Consider the following 22229-nt stretch of genomic DNA (forward strand, 5'->3'; position numbering starts at 1 on the left):
ACGGGAGCCCAGGGCATGATGAGTGAAAGTCAGCCTTTCTACAGAGAGGTCAGACTGGGTGGGGAGACAGCATAGTGGTCCTGCAAAAGACTGGGACTTAAAGGTCCCAGGTTCATTCCCTGGCACCAACACAAGCCAGAGCTGAGCAGTGCTCTGAAGGAAGGAAAGGAAGGAGGGAGGGAAAAAAGTCTTCTTTCAGCCATTCTTTCCTCTCTATTACAGTCCTGTTCCCCTAGCCCCCCTTGCCACCCCAGTATATACCTGACTCCGCCCCCCCCCAGAACCAGCCTCTCCCTCCTCCATCCACAGCCCCCCCCCCCCCCCAGCAGAATAGAAGCCCGAATGACTGAAGTTGGACTTGGGATACTTAACTCAGACAGTCTCGCCAGAAAGGATCTGGTTCTCGGAGGTCCCAGGCCCTTGTCAAGAGAAGAACCTTCTCTAGTATTCACATGGAGAGCCAAGAGCAGACTGTATCAAAGTGACTTTCTTTTATTTATTTTATTTTATTACCACCAGGGCTTGGTGGCTGCACAGTGAATCTACTGCTTCTGACAATTATTTCTTCCTTTTAATATATATATATATATATATATATATATGTACATATGCATGTATTCTGAGTCTTTTTATTATGACAGAGGCAGAGAAAAATCACGCAAGAGAGGGAGATGCCTGTGCCCCTGCTCCCCACTTGTGAAGCTCCCGCGCAGGGGACTGGATCCCAGGTTCTCACGCATGATAAGTTTCATGCTTTGTGATATTGCCCAGCTCCTTGCATCAGAGTCTCTTTCTTAACACAGTAGAAGCCTTTCACACTGCCATTTCTAGTCAGAGTATAAACTGTTTTGATAAACCCAGCCAGATGACTTGGCTAATAACCGCACAGTAGGTAGTTTAACTGTCCGGTACACACAGCTCCTGCCACCACTTCTCAGCCCATCTCTGAAATATGACAGCAGCCTCTGGTGACACAGCAATGAGTGGGTATGTCAGGGGGCCGAGTTCTAATAAAACTTTATTTACAAAAGCAGGAGCTCAGTCTACTCAAGGGCTGCTGTCTGTTGTCCCTATGATACACGGGTGGCCTCACAGTGAGAGTTTCAGGTATCTAGTTGCTGTTTTGAGGTGTTCCACATTGACCCAAAATATGCCCATTTAAATCTGTCCATCAGGGGCCAGGAGGTGTAGCGCAGAGCACGTGCCTTGCCTTTCAGACAGCCCAGGTTCAAGTCCCAGCTCCCCATGGGAAAGCCATGTCACCAGGGAAGGGTGCTTGTCCTTTCTCTCTCTCTTATTCTCTCACTTTCTGTGTCTGACCCTTTCTGAAATTAAAAAAAGAATGAAAAAAATCAGCCTGGGAGTTAGATGAAAGTTTGTGTGTGTGTGTGTGTGTGTGTGTGTGTGTGTGTGTGTGTCTAGAGTACTAAGGAAAAAAACTTGTCACTGATGGACTGGCACTGGCCAGATTGTGGCACTGATAGAAAGCTCACTACAGAGTCCAGGCACCCACCATCAACCCCCCTCCCCACCACACACACACACACACAGCACTGGGGGGCTTGTCGAGGTGGCCACCAGAGCCCCAGGTGAGGAGCAGCCCAGTCTGCCCGGATCTACAGACCCAACTCTGCACCCTCAGCCTCCTGCCCACTCTCACATGCTTCCATCACAGCAGCACCTCAGTCAGCACCTGTCAAGAGAGGGCATTCTCGCTGCTGGACCGGGACTCCTGGATGCACAGGGGCAGCTGGGGAATCCCCCCCCCCAGGGCCATAGGTCTCCTTCCTGACAGCCGGGGCACCTCTCTTGCTCAGGGGATGACAGGAAGACCCCCAGCGAATCCAACAGCCCCTCCTCCTCCTCCCTCTCGGCTCTGAGTGACTCAGCCAACAGCAAAGACGACTCGGACAGCTCCCAGAAAACCAAGAGCACGGGCAACTTGCTGGTCATCTCCGTGGTGCCCGGGGGCCAGCCCTCCCTGAACAGCGAGGAGAAGCCGGAGAAAGGTAAGAGGCTGCTCCCCACGTCGGTGCGCCCTTGTCAGGACCGGCGGGCAGATGCCAGGCCCTGAAACTGCGAATGCACATCTCTCCCCCCACCCCTGAGGCAGAGCACAGGCCTTGCTGTGCACGGGGCCCTAGGTTCGCGTCCCTGGCGTCAGGGGAGCGTCGTGGACGTCACGGGGGAGTTCACTGAATGGTGGGGCAGTGGTGTCTAGTGTCTTTGAGCTCTTACCTCTCTCTCTCTTTTTAATTTTTTTATTATCTTTATTTATTGGATAGAGGCAGCCAGAAACTGAGATGGAAAGGAGTGATAGGGAGAGAGACAGAAAGACACCTATAGCCCTGCTTCACCACTCACAGAGCTCTCCCCTGCAGGTGGGGACTGGAGGCTCGAACCCTGGTCCCTGTGCACTGTAACATGCGTGTTCAACCAGGTGTGCCACCACCTGGCCCCTCGCCTCTCCTAAAGTCAAAAGTCTGAGAACATTGCGGAGCAGGGTGTTGGGCAGGGGCCCCTGTCCACCCCTCCACCCCAGCACATGAAACCTGCAGGCTGGCGATTAGTACACACTGCAGGTCACTGGTTAGTACACAGCCCAGGTTCAAGCCCGGCACCCACCACATTGGAGGAAGCTCTGGTGCAGTGGTCTCTCACTCTCTCTGCCTTTTTTTAAATTTTTAAATTTTATATTTATTTATTTTCCCTTTTGTTGCCCTTGTTGTTTTTTATTGTTGTTGTTGTTATTGATGTTGTCGTTGTTGGATAGGACAGAGAGAAATGGAGAGAGAAGGGGAAGACAGAGGGGGGGAGAGAAAGACAGACACCTGCAGACCTGCTTCACCACCTGTGAAGCGACTCCCCTGCAGGTGGAGAGCCAGGGGCTCAAACCGGGATCCTTACGCCGGTCCTTGTGCTTTGCGCCATGTGCACTTAACCCGCTGCGCTACCGCCCGACTTCCTCTCTCCACCTTTTCTGTCTCTACTGAGAAAGACAGAGAGAAGGAGTGAAAGGGAAATTATCGGGGGGGGGGGCGGTGGTGCATCCGGTTCAGTGCACATAGTACTAAGAGGAAGGACCTGCACAGGCATCCAGACTCGAGCCCCCACCCCGTCCCCCACCTGCGGGGGGAAAGCTTCACAAGCAATGAAGCAAGTCTGTAGATGCCTTTCTCTCTCCCTCCTTCTCTCCCCATCCCTTCTCAATCTCTCTCTGTTCTATCCAACTAAAAAAAAAAAAAGGAAAAAATGGCCTCTAGGAGCAGTGGATGTAGTGCTGGCACTGAGCACCAATGACTGAAGCAAATATATATATACGCGCATGGGGCTGGCAAGCTAGCTCACCTGCCTAGCTCACCTGCCTAGCACTCAGCTTTGCCACGGGCACCACTGGCCCAGGTCTGAGCCTGGTCCCCATCACATTGAAGGAGGCATCATTGCTGTGGTCTCTTTCTTTCTGTCCCTCTGTCTGTCTGTCTGAAAAAGCCAGCCTGGAGTAGTGAGACCCCAGCAATTGCCAACAATCTGCATCCCTTTCAACTGGCTAGCAGGCAAGGCAGAGGGGGTGGGGGTGGGACCCTAACTGGATGAGCAGCTCCTTGTAGACTCAGCGAACAGAGCTGGGGAGGGGTGCTCAGCCCCTCTCCTGTACCCCTCCCGCATGCCTGTACACCCAGCTCCGATCCTTCCAGGGTTCGAATGTGTTTTCTGCAACTTTGTCTGCAAGACAAAGAGCATGTTTGAGCGTCACCTCCAGATCCACCTCATCACCCGCATGTTCGAGTGCGACGTATGCCACAAGTTCATGAAGACCCCCGAGCAGCTGCTGGAGCACAAGAAATGCCACACTGTCCCCACGGGCGGGCTCAAGTAAGGAAAGCAAGTATACAACCTTTTACTGCGTTGTTACCAACCCCATCCTCCCCTGCCCTGTCCCCTCCCCTGCGGGTTTGGGGGGATGGAAGTGGGGGCCGGGGGGGGGGGGGGAGTCAGGAGGGCCCTTTCCTTCCCTTAATGGCCTGAGAATGAGACCTGCCCCCTCACCCCCCGGGGGTCAGACACAACAGCCAACAGGGCTTGCCCCAAACCCGGGGGCAGCTTGAGAATGGGCAGGAGCAGGCAGCTCGCCAGGACCCAGTCCCCTCCTGGCTGGGATCTTGTCTGCTCTCGATGCCAACGCACTCAGAGTTGGTATCCCTATGTGTCACACATGACGCTGTGGCCGCTGTCAGCCGTGTTTTTCAGATGCTCTCAGATGTGTTTTTAGCCAGTGGGACAACAGCCCGGCCCCACCCTCCAGTGCCCTTGCCCATCCAAAGTGATGGGAGGTGATGTTTTTCCGGCAGAGGGAGGCCTCGTGGCGCTCGGGTCTGGCTGTGCTGTTGTGTCTTCGGGCCTGCTGGACAACCCGTTTCCCGGCTGAACCGTCCCCAGCTCTGGCCTCCCAGTCCCGTGTTCTCCCTGTCCCCAGACACCTAGACAGCAGATGGTGGTGAGCTGCTGTCTGCAAGGCGAGTCGTGGTCTGCGACCAGGCCTCTCAGCACTGGCCTGGGGACAGATGTCAGAGAGCCGGCGATGCCTGCCAGCCCCACTCTGCACATGGCCATCCCAGTGCACCGTGTGGGGTCACCCCAGAGGCTCAGCGACTGGAGTCCCCCAGCTCACCAGACACTTGTCTGGCCAAGAGAGCTGCCATGGCCTCCGAAAGGGGCTGGGATGGAACCTTCCAGAAGGCCGCCTGGTAGTGGAGCTTTGGGGACAGTGTAAGGTCAGCTCCCCTCACCTGGGCTCCTGTCTGATCAGGGGGACCCTCCCCCCCAAACTTGCCCTCCCAGAGAAGTCAGGGGTGGGTGGGGCAGTGGGGAAATGACAGCACACCTATTGGCTGATTCCGTTTTGGTTCACAGGGTGGGAGGCAGTTGAGGGATGGGGAGGGTGGGAGGAGATGGCAGGCAGGGAGGGATTATGTTTCAAGAGAACCGCGAGCGGAACTGATTTGGGGCTTCGATTCAGTTTGTTCCCCCTTTCTAAATGCTAGCCGTGTGTTTTTTAATTTATTTTCATTTTTAATGTGAAAAGAGCCATGTATCCTGTGGTTGGCCTAGCCCTTCCCCATAGCCCCATCACATGCATCCAAGCCACCATCCAGTTAGCCTCTTCTGGGGACCACAGGGACCTCCCCCCACATCTCCAGCCCAGAGGGGAGAACTCACGGGGACGTTCTGGTGGGTTCAGACTCTCTCCAGCACCCTGTGTCATAGCTCATGTTCTAAGGTGACCAAGTAGCATATATATGATAATGCCTTTTGGCTATACCCACTGAGTCTTTGGCTTTTTTTTTTTAATTTTGGGAGGGGTTTGCTCTCTTTTGTTCCCCCCCTCTGCCACCTCAGAGCATTCACGTTTGCCCGAGAGAGTGTCTTTCCCATGAAATAAATGGGAGCCCAGAATCCCCCCCTTGAGCACTTTGCCTGAGCAGCAAAAGAAAGGCTGAGCTGTGGGTCACAGAAATGTCCTTTAAGCCGAAACAGACCGCCGACGTCTCCGTCTCAATTGCTTTTCTGTGATGGGACTGCTTGTACTCTATAATCCTGTTCGTCAATGCAGATCAAATAAGATTATACTATTATTTTTCTTTTGCCGTAGCTCAGGACAGTGGTGAGTTTCAGACTCCTCTAGGTAAGGCCCAGCTTGGCGTAGGGGTTGTGTGTGCACCTCACCTGGGAATGGGCTTGATATTTCTCTCGTGTGCACTCTTCTGTGAGCTGAGGTCCCAGGGCTAGCGGGCGAGCTTGGTGCTGGGCAACAGTGCGCAGTGCCCTGGGTCGTGTGGGTTCTGCTGACCACCTCTCCACTCCCTCTGGGGACAGTCCACTCCCGGGCCCTGCCACCCACCCCTGCCCCCGCCGGTGCCGAGCCAGGGTGGCAGAGGCTGCCGCCTTTGCATCCATCCGCCTTCTTTTTGCCAAGAGAGCACACCCCCCACAGCCACCGTCCCAGCCCTGGCTGCAGCCCCGGGCCAGCAGGCGTTGGGGGGGAGGGGGCAGCTCTGCGGATTCTGTAAAAGCATCCTCACTGCTGAGGATGGATGGCCAGAGCAAGCCAGCTCCCAGAGGGCCCCCAGCTCTGTTCCGGGGCCCCAGCAGGCAACAGAGCAGGAACCTGAAGCTGCCTGGGCGACACAGAGACCAGGACAGGATGGAGCCGGCGGCTTCCATGAGCTATAGAGACAGGCTGTTGGCGCTGCTTCTACCGGCTCAGCAGTCAGCAGCAGCTGGCTTACTGTGACTATTCTCACTGCCACTTCCATGACGGGATGATGGCCCAGCAGTGTCTGCAGGGTCCCAGTGGACGCTGCCTCGCTCCCTCCCCTGGCCCCCGGCCCTCGTCCCGGTCCCTCCCCAGGTAGAGAGAGCCCCAGCAGCAGGTGCTAGGCCTACATCTCTCAGTAGACACACAGACACACACCCCAGACACACATCCGGGCCTTCTCCTCCTAACACCCCTTTAATCAGCACGATTCTGACTTCCCCTCCCCCCTGTGACTTTCTGTTTGCTGGAGGCAGATCCCCCCCACCCCCACCCCCTTTAGAAGCTGTTCTTCAAAACTCTGAGCCTTTCTGCGTGTGCTTGGTGTGGTGCATGAAAAGTCGGTTCTCTGTGTTGCTCCAGGCGTAGAGGGGAGGAGCTGAGGTCTCGACCTCCGCTGGGGAGCGGGGAAGTGGGGGGGCGGGCTTGGGGGGCTGGTGGGAGCAGCTGGGGGGAAGACTTACCTCTTGCCCATTTTCTCTGCCCCCCTTCCGGGGAGCCCGGTGCCCCCACTGGTCCACAGCAGGGCACCCAGGGCAAGGATGGAGCTCCTCCCTCGAGGGGGACAGCCGGGTCAGCCCTGAGAGCCGCCCAAAAGAGGGTGGCCCCCACCCCCACCCCCCAGAGGCGGCAGGGTGGGGGAGCCAGAGGGCTGGGGAGCAGGCGGGCCTGGGCACCCAGCGAGGGCTGAGCCTCCCCTCCCGTTGCTTCTCCACCCCACCCCCACCCGGCCCCACCCCACCTCCCACCCTGCAGGTGCCCATTCTGCATTTATTCCACCAACCGCCCCGCTGCCATGGAATGCCACCTCAAGACCCACTACAAGATGGAATACAAGTGCAGGATCTGTCAGACGGTGAAGGGCAACCAGCTGGAGCTGGAGACGCACAGCCGAGAGCACCGGCTGGGCAACCACTACAAGTGCGAGCAGTGCGGCTACCTGTCCAAGACGGCCAACAAGCTCATCGAGCACGTGCGGGTGCACACGGGCGAGCGGCCCTTCCACTGTGACCAGTGCAGCTACAGCTGCAAGCGCAAGGACAATCTCAACCTGCACAAGAAGCTGAAGCACGCCCCCCGCCAGACCTTCAGCTGCGAAGAGTGCCTCTTCAAGACCACCCACCCCTTCGTCTTCAGCCGCCACGTCAAGAAGCACTCCAGCGAGGATGACAAGAAGGGCCCCGGGCCTGCTCCCCCGGGGCCGCCGGCCAGCCCCGGGGCCCCGCTGCTTGTGGTGGGGAGCCCCCGCAGCCTCCTGTCGCCCCTGTCGGTCATGTCCGCCTCCCAGGCCCTGCAGACCGTGGCCTTGACCGCCGTGCACGAGGGCGGGGGCGGCCAACGCAGCCTGGCACTCCAGGCCTTGACCTTCGGTGGCCGCGGCTCCCCCGTGCGCTTAAACAGGTTCCGGAACTCGGATTTCGCCCATCTCATTCCCTTGACCACACTGTACCCCCAGAGCCACTTGGATCTCACATTCCAACCTCCCCGGCCTCAGACTGCACCGCCCAGGATCCCCTCGCCCAAACACTCCTTTCTCGCTTACCTGGGACTCAGAGAGAGAGCAGGGACTGTCTGAGGACAGCCACGTTCTGTACCAAAAAAAAAAAAAAAAAGACGAGAGACAGAGACAAAAAAGACACACACACACACACACATACACACACACACACACACACCCCTTAAGACACAACCCCAGCAGGTGTATGTTGCTGCAAAAACCTACAGGCCCCCTGCTCCCAAGGGTCTGGATCCATGTACTGTATCTCTTTAATGAGGAACAGCCGGTCGCATTGACCCGAAAGCTGCTTGGTCCAATCTGCAGAGAGGTGACTCCCTGCACACCCCTTCCTACCTTGACAGGCATGCCTGCCCCACCCTTCTCTGAGACTTGGCTCTCCCCAGAGGACTTCTGTCTTGTTCCACCCTCAAGAGTGTCCTTAATAGCCATCCGCACTTGTCAGCTTCGTGGCCAAGCGTTCTGTTTTTTGTTTTTTTTTCCTGGGGGGTGCTGACGGGTTCCGAGCGAGCGAGTGAACGAGCAGGCAAATGATCTATGTGTCGCTGCCAGGATGTTTCTGTCTCACACCCTGTGTGCCAGCACTGGGCCCTTGCTCAGGGGGTTAAGCCGCCGCTCCCTCACTCTGAGCCCCCTCACCACCTGCCCCTCTCTTGTTTTCTGGCTACAGAGCAGTCCGGCCTGGTGCTGAGCCGAGGAGGGATGTGCAGTCTGAGATTTCTCCTCGGGCACCTGTCCTCTCTGGTTATGCAGAAGTGACAAGACACCAGGAGGCCGACCCGGAAGAAATTCCTGGCGGCACTGCAGCTGGCATCCGAAAACTTCAGTGTGTTCTGTGTGTGTCCGTACGCATACCATGGCTATGTGACACGCACACGGTGCGTCATTTTTTTAAGGGCAGATTATATATATACATATATGTATGATGTATTAATTCAGTGGTTACCATTTGTTTGCAGGAAAAAAAAATGTATGAGTGGAAAAAAAAAAAGAATTATGGTTGCTAAATCCAGCCAACGAGATTAAACAAAAGGGGTTTGGATAGACTCTGGGTATAAATGCTCAGACTAAAAAAAAAAAAAAGAAGAAGAAGAAGAAGAAGAAAGAAATGGCAGTTTTGCACAGTGCTTTGGTCTTGCACTAGTTTTTGTTTCTCATTTGCAAAAAAAAAAAAAGAGGAAAAAGTAAAATAAAAGGAAGAAAATGTACCTTTTCTAATGGAATGAGTAGTCTGTATGTCTGCAAATTTAGTCACGACCTCTTTGCTATTTAACCACCCAACAAAACAAAAGGTGCTGTTTCGTCCTTGGGTTTATGGCCCCTGAGAAGTCCCCATTGTGTTTGTAGATTGTCTGGCTATAGTGGTATTCTCCATGTTATTAATAACTCTGTATTCCATTTTGCTAACGCCTGGTAGATCTAACCTGCTAGGAGGCTAACTTTCTACTTATTTAAAGCTCTTATGTTGTGATCACTAAAACGGCAACGAATATGCAGCACTTTAATCACAGCAAGAAGCAGATGTGGGTCAGTTGCTAATCTTACAAAGTAATGACGATTAAAAAAAAGAATCTTTGGCTGATTGAATGTGCTCATTGCTCGCATTTTTAAGATATCAGAATTTCCAATCTGACACAGGCCAAAAGACCAGGAGGAAATGTGCTTTGTGTGATAATGGGCAGTTTGGAACATAAAGGTCTATGTATTATTTATCTATTGAGGAGCTGGTGTACAGGAGAAACGCTTTCTACTTCCTTGCTGTTTCCACCATGCGCTATCCTCGAGTTGGGATGATATTTTTTTCATCTGTTTCACAGGGGTGGGGAGGAAGGAGCGTGTGAAAGCACCCTGCATTTTCTTGCTCTAGTCAGTTTGCTTCACTGATAGCCCCCTGGAAATTGGTACAGTTTGACAGGAAGCCAGAAGACTGTACTGTCATACCCTGGTTCCCCACGCCCACCCTTGCCCACCCTTCCTCGCCCTGACTAGCAGGCATGCTGTGTTTCTCTTGGCCCAGCCCTGGCAAACCTGTTTACACTAAGAAGTCCCCTGAGTGAGGGGACAGGGAGGCTGAAACAGCTGGGGACTGGGGAAGATTTTCCTACTCCCTCGCCCACTGAGAGACTTGCTGTTGGCTGAAATGTCACTCAACCTCACCGTGTCAGTGTCTCAGTGAAAGACACTAAGGATGGCTGTGGGCTATCCCCTCCAAGGATACGGGGCTCACAGGAGGGTGGTTTTTTTCTGTTGTTGTTGTTTGTTTGTTTGTTTTGTTTTGTTTTTAAGTCATGTATTTATCCCCATGTAATGGAGAATGTGCCACTTGGCTAATGGTGTGCTTTCAGATTACGAGTTCAGTGGTGACAGCAGAGAGAGCCTGAAGAGAGCCCTGCAGGCAAAGCAAATGGCACAGGCAGGTTAAAAACCTGGAAGGGTGGCCCTGCTCCTTAGGACTGCAAGTGTGACAGCATCCCACCTGTGCAATAGGACACCCTGGCTTGACACTTTCAAGGTGGGGAAAGGGCTGCTCCAAAGCCACGCCTTTCACTGCTTGCCGCTGGACTTATAAGAGAACAAATTGGTTACGCTTCATGTAATTGGGCAACTTTTTTTTTTTTTTTGCACTTTGGAAAGAGTCATCCATCTTTCTGGTAAAATATTAAAAAAAAAAAAAAAAGTTTTCTGAGTGAGAAAAAGGTGTGTTTGGAGTTTGTTTGACTTTTTTATATTATTATTATTATTATTGTCATTATTAATAAAGAAAAAAATTGACCGTGTTTTTCAGACTCCGTTGAGAATCTGTACATACCCCTGAATTGGGTTTGCGGTATGACTCAGGAAAGGGCATATCTCAGAGAGAGCCTTTCCGTGTAAAACACTGAGGTCTTCAAGAAGTCCACCTGCCAGCTGACTTCAATTCTGTTTTCACTATGCATTCTTAATGAAAGTGAGTTTATTTTTCCAGAGTGATGCAGCTCGAGTTCCCAGCACTTTCTCTCTCCTCTCCTCTCCTTTTCCTTTCAACTTCTCCATATTATGTTCGGATGATCACACTGTCAAGGTTTGTGTACATTACTGAGAATTTGTATTGTATAAAGCTTTTTGCATTACAAGGCTGTACAGGGTCATTTTGACAGTAACTGCATCTTCTGTTGCATTGCCAATTTCTAGTGTATCCAGTTTGGAAGTATAATATACTCTAATTAAAAAAAGAAAAAGAAAAGGGTTGGCTAGCCTCTGGTTTCTTTTTTCTTTCTAGGTTGCCCTCGACTGTGAGTCAGTCTCAGTGCTTTGTTTTTGTTTGCTTGTTTCTTTACTTTTTTAATATCTCTTGAGTAGGTTAAGGAAATGTCCACAGGGGCTGGGTGGTGGCGCGCCAGGTGAAGCACACATAGTACTAAGCACAAGTACCCATGCGAGGATGCAGGCTTGAGCCAACCCACTCCCCACCTGCAGGGGGATGCTTCACGAGTGGCAAAGCAGGTCTTAAGGTGTCTCTCTATCTCCCTCTCCTCTCTCAATTTCTCTCTATCCTAGCCAATAAAATGGAAAAAAAGAAAAATGGCCACCAGGAGCCATAGTGCCTGCACTGAACCCAGCAATAAGCATAAAGGCAAAGAAAAGAAAAGAAAAAAGAAAAGAAAAGAAAAGAAAGAAAGAAAGATCCACTTCGACTGCTAAGTATTGCAACATGCAAGCTTTACAAAGCCGCCTTAGAATGTAGATGGTTATTATGTAAGACATTAATAGCCATTAAGGTCTCAGACCTATCCATCATCCGCTACAGCTGCTGGCCCAGTCCTTCCTGAAATTACTGAGAGGCATTTAAAAGTGTCCACCAGCCTTACCCACCCCTGCTAACATCACTCCACTGACCTCATAGCCAGAGGGGGCGGAGGAACAGATGGGTAATTCCATTTATCTTAATGAAGTTTGGCAACTCTGAGATCTTAATGAGGGTAGGGTTGCTCTGTGTTTTACAAGCTAAATAATAATCTATCTAGTAATTACTATGCAAGTAATAGTTCAGCATTTGAGGGAGGTACCTGAGTAAGACGTGGCCAGGAGAGAGAGGAGAGATTGAGAAGTTCAAAGTACAGTGTCTTTAAAACTCCTTTCTTTTGTCCTCCCAAGCAGAGCTCTCCCGTGAGTCTAGCTGATAAAGAAGTAGCAGCAAGAGTTGCTCTGTCCGCTTCACAACGTAAAAGCTCAGTATGACGCCCTTGGTTCACTTCAAGAAATCACCGAGCCGCCTCGCTTGAACGTTTACTTCTCTGTCTTCAAGCTTTATTGGCCTTTTAATTAATATTTAAGATGTGATCCTGGGAGCTGAATCATGACATCAGGCACCTGCAATATCTCTGCTGAGGGGCCTCCTCAACCTAATTTTTTTCTCTGTATCTTTTAAGAGAAAAGAATGAATCAGAAAAATGGAAAAGAAAGAAAGAAAAGAGGGGGCGGCTAAGAAAGAAATAAGAGAAATACCAATAGGGCCAGGCGGTGGCGCACCTGGTCAAGCGCACACTTTACAGTGCACAAGGACCCTGGTTTAAGCCCCTGGTCCCCACCTGCGGGCGGAAAGCGTCACGAGTGATGAAACAGGGCTGCAGGTGTCTGTCTGTGTCTCTCCCTCTATATCTCCCCTTCCCCTATCAATTTCTCTGTCTCTAACCAACAGTAAATGAAAAATAAATAAAAATTTAAAAAGATACTACTGCACTGCTCTGCCAAGCAAGATGTGTTCTCTATTCAATAAGCAATCTCTCAGCTCACACACATTTTTCTTTTTTTTTTCTTTTTTCTTTTCTTCCAGGGTTATCGTAGGGGCTCAGTGCCTACACTACAATTCCATTGCTCCTGGTGACCATTTTTTCTTTTCGATAGAACAGAAATAAATTGAGTGGGGAGGGAAAGAGAAGACAGGGAAAGAGAAAGATATCAACACTTGCAGACTTGCTCCACCACTTGTGAAGCGACCCCCCCCCCCCGCAGGTGGGGGGAGCCAGGGGCTTGAACCTGGATCCTTATGCAGGTCCTTCTTATGCAGGTCCTTGTGCTTCATACTATGTACACTTAACCCAGCGGGCCACCACCCGGACCCTCACACTCTCTCTAACATTCAGGCAGACCAGATTCGCCTTTTGTAAACTGAGATGATAAGTAGGAGATGCCATTTGAAAATGACCAGTCCGGGTGGTTCAGGATCTAATTGGATACTATCACTTTGATGTTAATTCAATGGTTATCTTTTTGGGTTGTTAAATCAAGTTTTCTCACTTGATTCAAATACCAATTCTGTCTTGGGCTTCTTAAAGACTGACTTTATCTCATATGAGAGAGTGGGGGATTCACATGAGAGCAGGCCAGAGACAAAGAAGTCAGCACCACTCTGGCACATGTGGCACCAGGGAGGGGACTGGAAACCCCACATGAGCAGGAGCAGTTTCTCCTTATGTAGACATTGACTTTGTCTGAGATTCCACACTGCCCTCACATTTTCCTCTGTGGTTGAGAACAGCCAGAAATATAAAGCCAACAGCCATCACTTTGGACATCCTTTCCTCTGTGAACGGGCACTGTTGGTGATAAGTAACCACTGGTCTGGGAGGCAGCTGCCGGGGAGCAGGCTCACACTCACCCCCTGGCATCTGCGTGTCACCCTCTCCCTCAGAACAGGGCCCTCAAACCTGGCCCCTCTCAGCCTATCCTGTGGCCCCTGCTTGAATTTATGCTGAGGTCACACCTACGTACCCCACGGTCCTGTTAAATAGGTGAACTTGGGGCTGGGTGGTGGTGCACCTGGCTAAGCGCATATGTTACAATGTGCAAGGACCCAGGTTCAAGCCCTGAGTCCCCATCTGCAGGGGGAAAGCTTCTTGAGTGGTGAAGCAATGCTGCAGGTGTCTCTCTGTCTCTCTCCCTATTCGCCCCTTCCCTCTCAGTTTCTGACTATATCCAATAAATTTTAAAAATTAAAAATAGATGAACTGTAAGCTCCAGCTCCACTCCCTTATCTCTGTGATGTATGGCCCCACTGGATGGCCACCAAACCTTGTCACCCCCCCCCCCACCATCTTCAGTCCCGCACCAGCCCCAGGGGAGCCTACAAACCCTTCCATTTTTTTTTTTTGTCTTTGTGGAGCCTCTTGCAGTGAAATCCCTGCTCTAGGCCACCTCTTAACTACACAGAGCCACAGAGAGAGGAAGAGACACCACAAGCCGGAGCTTCCACCCGGATGTCCCTAGGCTCCAGTCTGGCAAGGCATGCACCATGCCCTGTGAGCTATCTCTCCAGCCTGCCAGCAAGGCTTGACAAGCCCGTGTGTCCTCACTCTCCCCACAGGCAGAATCATGGCATCACAACGCCTGCCTGCCTGCCTGCCTGCCTGCCTGCCTGCCTGCCTGCCTGCCCAAGGCCAGGTGGCTCGCAGACGGGCTGGACGAGGAAGCTTGGTTCACAGGCTGTAGGAACAGGGAATGCTGGGAAATTGTGCAAATGCAATCACATCTGCCATGTTGTCCCCTCAGGCTATTGCTAGTTCCTGTGAGAGTTGGGAAATTCTCAGAGTGCCTGTTCCGCCATGTTGTGCCCTCAGAGCACTGTTGATTCCCCGCGATATTTGGAGTGCTTTGGTTACTCCTCCCCCTTCCCATTCTCATGAGAGTTATTATCCTACCCTGGAGTGCTATGGTTACTCCTCCCCCTTCCCATTCTCGCGAGAGTTATTACCCTACCCTGGAGTGCTATGGTTACTCCTCCCCCTTCCCATTCTCCCGAGAGCTACTCCCATAAAAGCCCTTTTTCTTCCGCACCTCACTCTCTTGCCGGCCCTTCACTTCGGTGTTTAGATGCAGGAAAGGTTACTGCGTGAGGCGGCCATTTTTGCTACCTCCACGTGGCCCAACCTGCTTCTCTCTCACCTAACTCTGAGGTGCCAGCGCAAATAAAGATTTGTGTTCCCTCTTCGCTCCGGACCTCCTCTCTCTCTTCTCCACGGCGCAGCTCAACAAGGGAATGTGGGAAGGTGGAGGCAAACTCGCCGTGATTCATCCACATCTCCAGAAGACAGTGTCCAAACCTAGAGCCCTCCCCAGGAAACTCTGGAGCCTGTGAGCAAAGCCACAGGGACTGTCCCCAACGTGCAAGACAGCCCAGCCCACGTTCTGACACAGTTCTCTGGAAACAGGAGCCCCACGAGGCTGAGGCTTATTTAGCACTGTGTGCCAGCAGATGAGAGAGGCAAAGGGGAGGCCTGGAGCAAAGCAGGCAGGGCCTGGGCTTGGTGTACAGAGAGGCCAAGGACCCCAGCAGCCAGGCTTTTCCTTCTCAGATCCCAGGTGGTCTCAGGTTAGCAAGCCAGACCCCCTTCTCTATGACTCCTCAGCCTCATTCTCTCCTTAGAGCTGGCTCTGAGCCTCAGGGGATACAGAGTATCTCACATGGGAAGGGGCAGCCACATATAAAAGGAAATCTCCAAAGCCTTGGAGTGTCTGTTCCATCGTGGCATTAAGCTTGAGTTCGTTGTTTCTTGGTTTGCCATTGACTCAGAACAGAGACTTTCTTGACTCTCACTTCAAAGCCAGGAGAGGCATAGTAGAGGAGCCCAATTACCTGAGCTTGAAGCCTGGCTCTGGGCATCTCATTAAAAGAGAGGCTGAGGGAGCCAGGTGGTGGTGCACCTGGTTGAGCGTACGCAGAGCGTGCAGCGACCTGGGCTCTGGCTCCCGCTCCCCACCCAGAGGAAGGAGGCTTCACAAGTGATGAAGTGGATTTTCAGGTGTTTCTCTTTTTCCAACCCTTCTCAATTTCTCACTTTCCTTTACCTAAAACAGACCTCCTAGCTTCTTCCAACATGAAGACCCCAAATCTCATCTGCTCTATTCTTACCTTTAGAGTCCTGATTATTAAACAATTTGTTCTGCTTTATATCTTAATGCTTTTCAGCCACCAAATTGAAAATGCTACCATGACGCCAATCTGACTTCCCTAGGCAGATGACCTCACCAGTGTGTCCTGGAGCCTCACCTCCCCAGAGCCCTGTCCCACTAGGGAAAGATAAAAACAGGCTGGGGGTGTGGATCGACCTGTCAATGCCCATGTCCAGTGGAGAATCAATTACAGAAACCAGACCTTCCACCTTTTGTACCCCATAGAGATCTTTGGTCCATACTCCCAGAGGGATAAAGAATTGGGAAACTTCCAGTGGAGGAGAGGGTATACGACACTCTAGTGGTGGGTATTGTACAGAACTGTACCCTTCTTATCCCACCATCTTGTCAATCATTATTAAGTCGCTAATAAAATTAAAATTAAAAAAATGGAAAGAAAAAAGGAAAAGGCAGCAATGGTTGCTAGGAGCAGTGGATTCGTAATGGAGGCACCAAGCCCCAGCAATAGAACACTGTTGACAATAGAAAGAAAGAAAGAAAATGGGAAGGAGGGAGAGGGAGAGAATGAGAGAACTGTGGGTCTCTGAGGCCTTTCTGGTCCTAACAGATAACCAAGAATATACAATGATTCCAAGATTCTTCCTAAACAAGTGAAAGTCAGTCTTCTGAAGCAAAGCGGTTTTGGGTTTGTAGTGCCAGCACTGAGCCCAAGCAATAACTTTGGTGGCAATAAAATAAATAAATAAATATGAAAAATAAATATATATAAAGAGAGAGACTTGGGTTCAAGCCTCCAGCCCCCACCTTGGAAACTATTTCAGTATTTCATTTTATTATTTAAATCCTGAGAGAGAGAGAGAGAGAGAGATGAGGCAGAGTACACTCCCGCATGTGTGGTACCTGGCATTAAGCAAGGCCCTCGGGCAGACAAGTCCTACACCTACAAGCAGAGTCACCTACCCAGCTGCCGTGTGAGGCGTTTATACCAAAAACGGGGGCACATCAACATTTTCAAACCCCAACAGACATAATGGGAAAAAAATCAACTAGAAATATTTGGGGGGGGGGCTGGGCAGTGCACACCCGGTTAAGTATACACATTACCATGAGCAAGGACACTGGTTCAAGCCTCACTTCCCACCTGCAGGGGGCAGGCTTCACAAGCGGTGAATAAGGTCTGCAGGTGTCTTTCTCTTTCCTCTCTGTCTCCTCCTCCCCTCTCAAGTTCTATCTTATCAAATAAAAAACAGGGGGAAAAATGGGGGGGGAGGGCACTGTATTTGTAGTGTCAGTACTGAGCCCTAGCAATAACCTTGGTGGCAATAAAATAAATCAATATTTAAGATAAGTACAGAGAGAGAGAGAGACTTGGGTTCGAGCCTCTGGTCCCCACCTGCAAAGGGAAAATTTTGTGAGTGTGAAGCAGGGCTGCAGGTGTCTCTCTGTCTCTCTCCCTCTCTATCTCCCCCTCCCCTCTCAGTTTATCTCTGCCTCTATCCAATAATAAATAAGTAAAATAAAAAAATAAAAGAAAGAGAAAGGGGAACTAGAAAGAGCACAGAAAGTATTAAAGGAAAGGCAAACCGAGGGTGCTCAGCGGAGTCAGTCGCATGAGCAGCTGGGGCTCCGTCCCTCTGGCAACCCTGGAGGGGCTGCATCCTCAGCTGTGCAGGTGAATCTGAGCATCTTGGCTTCTGGGACAGAAGAACAGAGTCGAGAGGCCCCGGTGAGTGCTGACTCCCCCACACTCCCGAGTGCGTCCATGGCTGAGTGCCATGTTTCAGAAGGCTGGGAAGATGCTCAGCGGAATCCACGGAGCAGGGCAGAGCAGGGGAAGAGAGGAGTAGAAAGCAGCAGTGCAGAAAGCAGGTGAGGTCGGGGCCGGGTGGTGGCACGACCGGTTGAGCGCACGTGTTACAATGCTCAAGGACCTGGGTTCAACTCCCAGACTCCACCAGCTTTGTGAGTGGTGAAGCAGTGCTGCAGGTATCTCTCTGTCACCCCCTTTTCTCTCAGTTTCTGGCTGCTCTATCCAATAGATAATAAAGAGAATTAAAAAAAAAGAGAGCAAATGAGGTGCCATCAGCTCCACCCAGCCAGGACACGCTGCCTGCAAGTTCTTCTCCCTTCCCCCAGGGGGAGCTGGGCAAGGGGCAAGGGCAGAGCTGGGTGGCATGAGAGAGGTGGCCCTTGGCTCTCTCATCACCATGACAGGGTCTCCTCCTTTGAGTCTTCTTTTCTCTGGGATTTGCTCTTGTCTTGGACTGCTCTGTGGGGTGGAATTCTGCTAAGACTCTCCTCGCGGAAGTACCTTGGCAGGGCTGTGGGCTGGCTCCACCTCACACACCTCCTCGACCTGGAAGAGCCGCGTGGGAGCTCAGATTGACTCCAGAAGTGAACATTCTTCTCCTGGTGGCTGTGCTGGGTCCCCATCACCATGCACAGGTGTCCAGCAAAAGAGCTCAACCAGGAGTAAAATGAGCAAATCTCTCTGCCATTTCCTTTGTCAATAGAGGACGTACAGTAAGGGAGACAGATCGATTGATCAATCAATCTCTCTCTCAAAGCCGGGGGTGGGCAGGGAAGTAGCTACCCCTCGTGGGAAATGAATAAGTGAACACTGAAATATTCTGGATTCCAGTCATCACTGTTTTCCTTCCATCTTGAAACCACAACTAGCTGTCCTGAGATTAACTCAGCAAGGATTGGTGGTGACTACAGAAATACACAGAGCACAGCCTTTCCCCAGACATGCACTCAGCTAGATGTGTGTTTCTGTGCCAGCCTGCAGAAGGGAGGCTAGGAATTGTATATTATTCCAAGACTTGGAACATAAAGATAATATTTCTCCCCCCCCCTTTTGTGCTGCTGAAAATAAACACAAGTTGATGAGAAAGTAACATGTGAAGAGAATAATGGAGGGTTGAAGAAATCAAATTAGTTGGAATAAGCCTCTTCCACAACTAAACAAATGGGGGTAACAGTGGGGTCAGCATCATACTATCCATCAAGGTATCTTTATGACACCAGACAAGGTATCCATCAAGGTCTCTTTATGACACCAGACAAGAGCCACAGCTTCAGGAACTGAATATGGAGGGGTCTTGGTTACACAGAGGCCATGTCTCTTCTTAAATGAGCAGAACCATCATTTCTGCTGGTGAACGACTCTCCAGTTGGGCTTGTCTACTGTTAAGAGCCTACAGCGCATATGCGCATGACTCTGTGTCTCAGCACCCTGTCTTGAACTAGGAGCCCTTCCTCAGCCCTATACCCAGGCCTCTCTCATGACTCAACCCATCCCAGCCCAAAGTTTCCAGATTGGATGGAATTTTTCATACTTAGGAGACTTTCTAGTTCCCCCTATTCTTGGAATCACTTCCCAAGTAAATGATTATATGAAATCCCTTTATTTGGGATCTTAGGGGAACCTAGGAAACAGATACAGGTAGATACATGACAGACAGATAGATGGACAACAGATACTACACATGGTCATTCTGTGGACAAATCCATTTTGCAGTGCTGACCATATCCTAAAGCAAGTCCAAGTCCGGCTTTCCATTTCCATCTTACCCCCCCCCCCATACCCCTTCCAAGCTAACCTTGACCAATTTCTCTCTTTCCTTTGTATTCATTAACGAGCAACAAGTATCAAGAAAGTTGTATGTGAGCAGCTGGTAAGAAACAGAGATAAATAATTAGATATGAAGACACATTTCCTAGTTGGAAGGAGATTACCAATCAAAGGATGGAACACATGTTCGAGCAAATGTATTGCAGCACCAGGAAAAAAAAAATACACAAAAGTCGCTGTGGAAATAGTAAAGAGAGAGTTATTCATTCCAGTGGGATTGAGAGGAGGCTTGGCGGGAGGTGTATGCAGAAGGAGAAGGATTTTCACAGGGAGTGGGGGTGGGGGGCAGGGGGCACTCCAGATTGAAAGAACAGCTTGAGAAAAGCAGAGAAGGTGAGAAATTGCATGGTGAGTTCTGTTGTGCTAGGAGATGGTGATGAAACCAAACAAAGCCAGTTCGGCAGGTTCTGAATCTCTTGCTAACAACACTGAACAGTTCGACTAGTCTAGTTACTAAGAGCTCAGAAAAACTTTTTTTTTTCCTCCAGGGTTATCGCTGGGGTTCGGTGCTGCCAATACAGACCTGTAGCTCCTCACCATTTTTTCCCATTTTATTGGACAGGACAGAGAGAAACTGAGAAAGGAGGGGGAGATGGAGAGGGAAAGAGAAAGACAGACACCTGCAGACCTGCTTCACCACTCGTGAAGCGACTCCCCTGCAAGTGGGAGAGCGGGGGCTCAAACCCAGATCCTTGCGCTGGTCTTTATGTTTAGTACTATGTGTGCTTAACCAGGTGTGCCACCACCCAGCCCCCTTAAATTTTATTTATTTCATGTGCCTTTTATTTATTTTTATCATTTATTTATTATTACATAGAGATGAAGAGAAATTGAGAGGGGATGAGGCAACAGAAAGAGACACCTGCAGCTCTGCTTCACCACCCTTTAAGCTTTCCCCCTGCCAGTGGGGACCAAAGGCTTGAGCCTGGGTCCTTCACACTGTAAATGTGAGCACTTAACCAGGTGCACCACCACTTGGCTCCTTATCTCTATTTTAACCACAGCATGGCTCAGCCCTGACTTCTGGTGTGGGGGATTGGACCCAGGACTCTATAGCCTCAGGCATGAAAGTCTTTTTTGCATAACCACTCTGCTATCTCCCTGACCCTGAAGCTTATTTTTAATGAGAGAGAATAACACCAGAGCATTGCTCAGCCCTGGCTTAAGACGATGCTGGAGACTGAATTTTGGGACCTCAGGGGCCTCAGACATGAGCACATGCCTGTATTCAGAAAAAAAAAAAAATTGAGGAGAGTGACATGATCTGACCTGTGTTTTAGGAAGATAATTCCAGCAGTGCTAAGACAGAAAGACTTGGATGACAAAACAGGCAGAGAAATGCCATGTGAACACCCATGATGCCTTAAGCTGAAGTCATCATCTTCCTCATCAAGTCAGCTCCTGACTGTCCTCCTGGTCTCTAATGAGGACATACCACCCTCCCGGTTTCCCCATCTCTGAAACTGGGGATCAGTTTTAACCCCTGGACCTTCCTCCTATCTCTTTTTAAAAATTATTTATTTATTTATTCCCTTTTGTTGCCCTTGTTTTATTGTTGTTGTCACTGATGTCGTCATTGTTAGATAGGACAGAAAGAAATGGAGAGAGAAGGGGGAGATTGAGAGGGGGAGAGAAAGATAGACACCTGCAGACCTGCTTCACCGCCTGTGAAGCGACTCCCCTGCAGGTGGGGAGCCAGGGGCTTGATCCGGGACCCTTACGCCTGTCCTTGCACTTTGCGCCATGTGCGCTTAACCCGCTGCGCCACCGCCCGACTCCCCTTCCTCCTACCTCTTACTCCCTCTCTTTGCACAAGCGAATCCATCAGAGTCCTGCTTACTGTATCCACCAGTCAAAAACTTTGTTAACCCATCCTCCCCTCTTAATCCCCTGTGCTGAGCAATTCCATCCTTGGCAAGCATCTCAAACCAGTTTCCTGTCTGAACAGGACACTCTCAGCTAGAAAAGTCTGTAGCACCAGCATTCTGGAGGAGAAGAACGTCCACGATGGGACTCTAAGACAGCGAGAGTCTGCAGCCCGCAGAGAAGGGGAGGTGACATCCTGGTAGCAACAGCCAAAGCGGCACCAAGAAAACCCCTTGGGAGAGGCCAACTTCAGTGGGGGACGAGGAGCCCACCCCAAGACAGGGAAGGATTAAGTGGAGAAGATGTGAGGCGGCACGACACTGTCAGAGAAGCCAAGGTCAGAGGCTGCTACCTGCCATTCTTCAGAAGGAAGAGTTGGGGGGAGTGAACCTCACAGCCTTGATCCTCTAGATGGCTCCTGGCGACCTAGAAGAATGATGCTTGTGAAACAGCTCACTAGGAGCCTGTGCTGCTCTGTCATGTGTGTGACCCAGGTCCCAGGCTAATCCCCACTGCGGTCAAGACAGCTCTGGTGAGGCGGTCTCTTCTATTCGCTTCCTCTGCCTCTCTGGAGAGAGGGAAAGGGAAAAGGGAAAGGCAAAGTGCGAGGGAGAGGAGAGGTGGGGGAGGAGAGAGAGAAGCCAGGCAGTGGCACATTGGTAGAGTACACATATTACAATGCACAAGGACCTGAGTTCAAACCCCTGGTCTCCAACTGCAGGGGAAAAATTCATAAGTAGTGAAGCAGCATAGCAATTGTCTCTCTCCCTTTTTCCGATGGCCATTTTCCCCTCTTTTTACTGGATAGGACAAAGAGAAATTGAGAGAGGAAGGGAAGGCAGAGACAAAGAGAAAGACCTACGGACCTGCTTTACTGCTTGTGAAGCGACCACCCTGCAGGTGCAGAGTCAGGGGCTCAAATGGGGATTCTTGAGCGGGTCTTTACTTACTATGCACTTAACCCATTGTGCCACCGCCCAGTCCCCTCTCTCTCCGTTTCTACCTCC

General features: G+C 50.9%; 2 protein-coding genes across 5 annotated transcripts in view; one reads left to right on the top strand and one right to left on the bottom strand.

Annotated features, from left to right (window-relative positions):
- ZNF827 (zinc finger protein 827) overlaps positions 1 to 10585 on the top strand; it is a 200550-nt gene extending 189965 nt beyond the window's left edge. Inside the window, exons 12-15 of one of the 4 annotated variants that reach the window (XM_060179000.1) lie at positions 1818 to 2009; positions 3696 to 3873; positions 5656 to 5683; positions 7070 to 7207. In XM_060179000.1, the coding sequence (XP_060034983.1) occupies positions 1818 to 2009; positions 3696 to 3873; positions 5656 to 5683 (398 nt within the window). In that variant the 3' untranslated portion in view covers positions 7070 to 7207. Of the gene's footprint in view, positions 1 to 1817; positions 2010 to 3695; positions 3883 to 5650; positions 5684 to 7069 lie in introns of all 4 variants that reach the window. The other 3 variants (XM_060179001.1, XM_060179002.1, XM_060178999.1) reach the window with 3 other exon arrangements.
- C19H4orf51 (chromosome 19 C4orf51 homolog) overlaps positions 1 to 22229 on the bottom strand; it is a 76362-nt gene that overhangs the window by 11035 nt on the left and 43098 nt on the right. The gene's annotated exons all lie outside the window — the stretch shown is intronic.

The sequence above is a fragment of the Erinaceus europaeus genome, chromosome 19 (assembly GCF_950295315.1).
Source record: "Erinaceus europaeus chromosome 19, mEriEur2.1, whole genome shotgun sequence".
Classification (NCBI taxonomy): Eukaryota; Metazoa; Chordata; class Mammalia; order Eulipotyphla; family Erinaceidae; genus Erinaceus; species Erinaceus europaeus.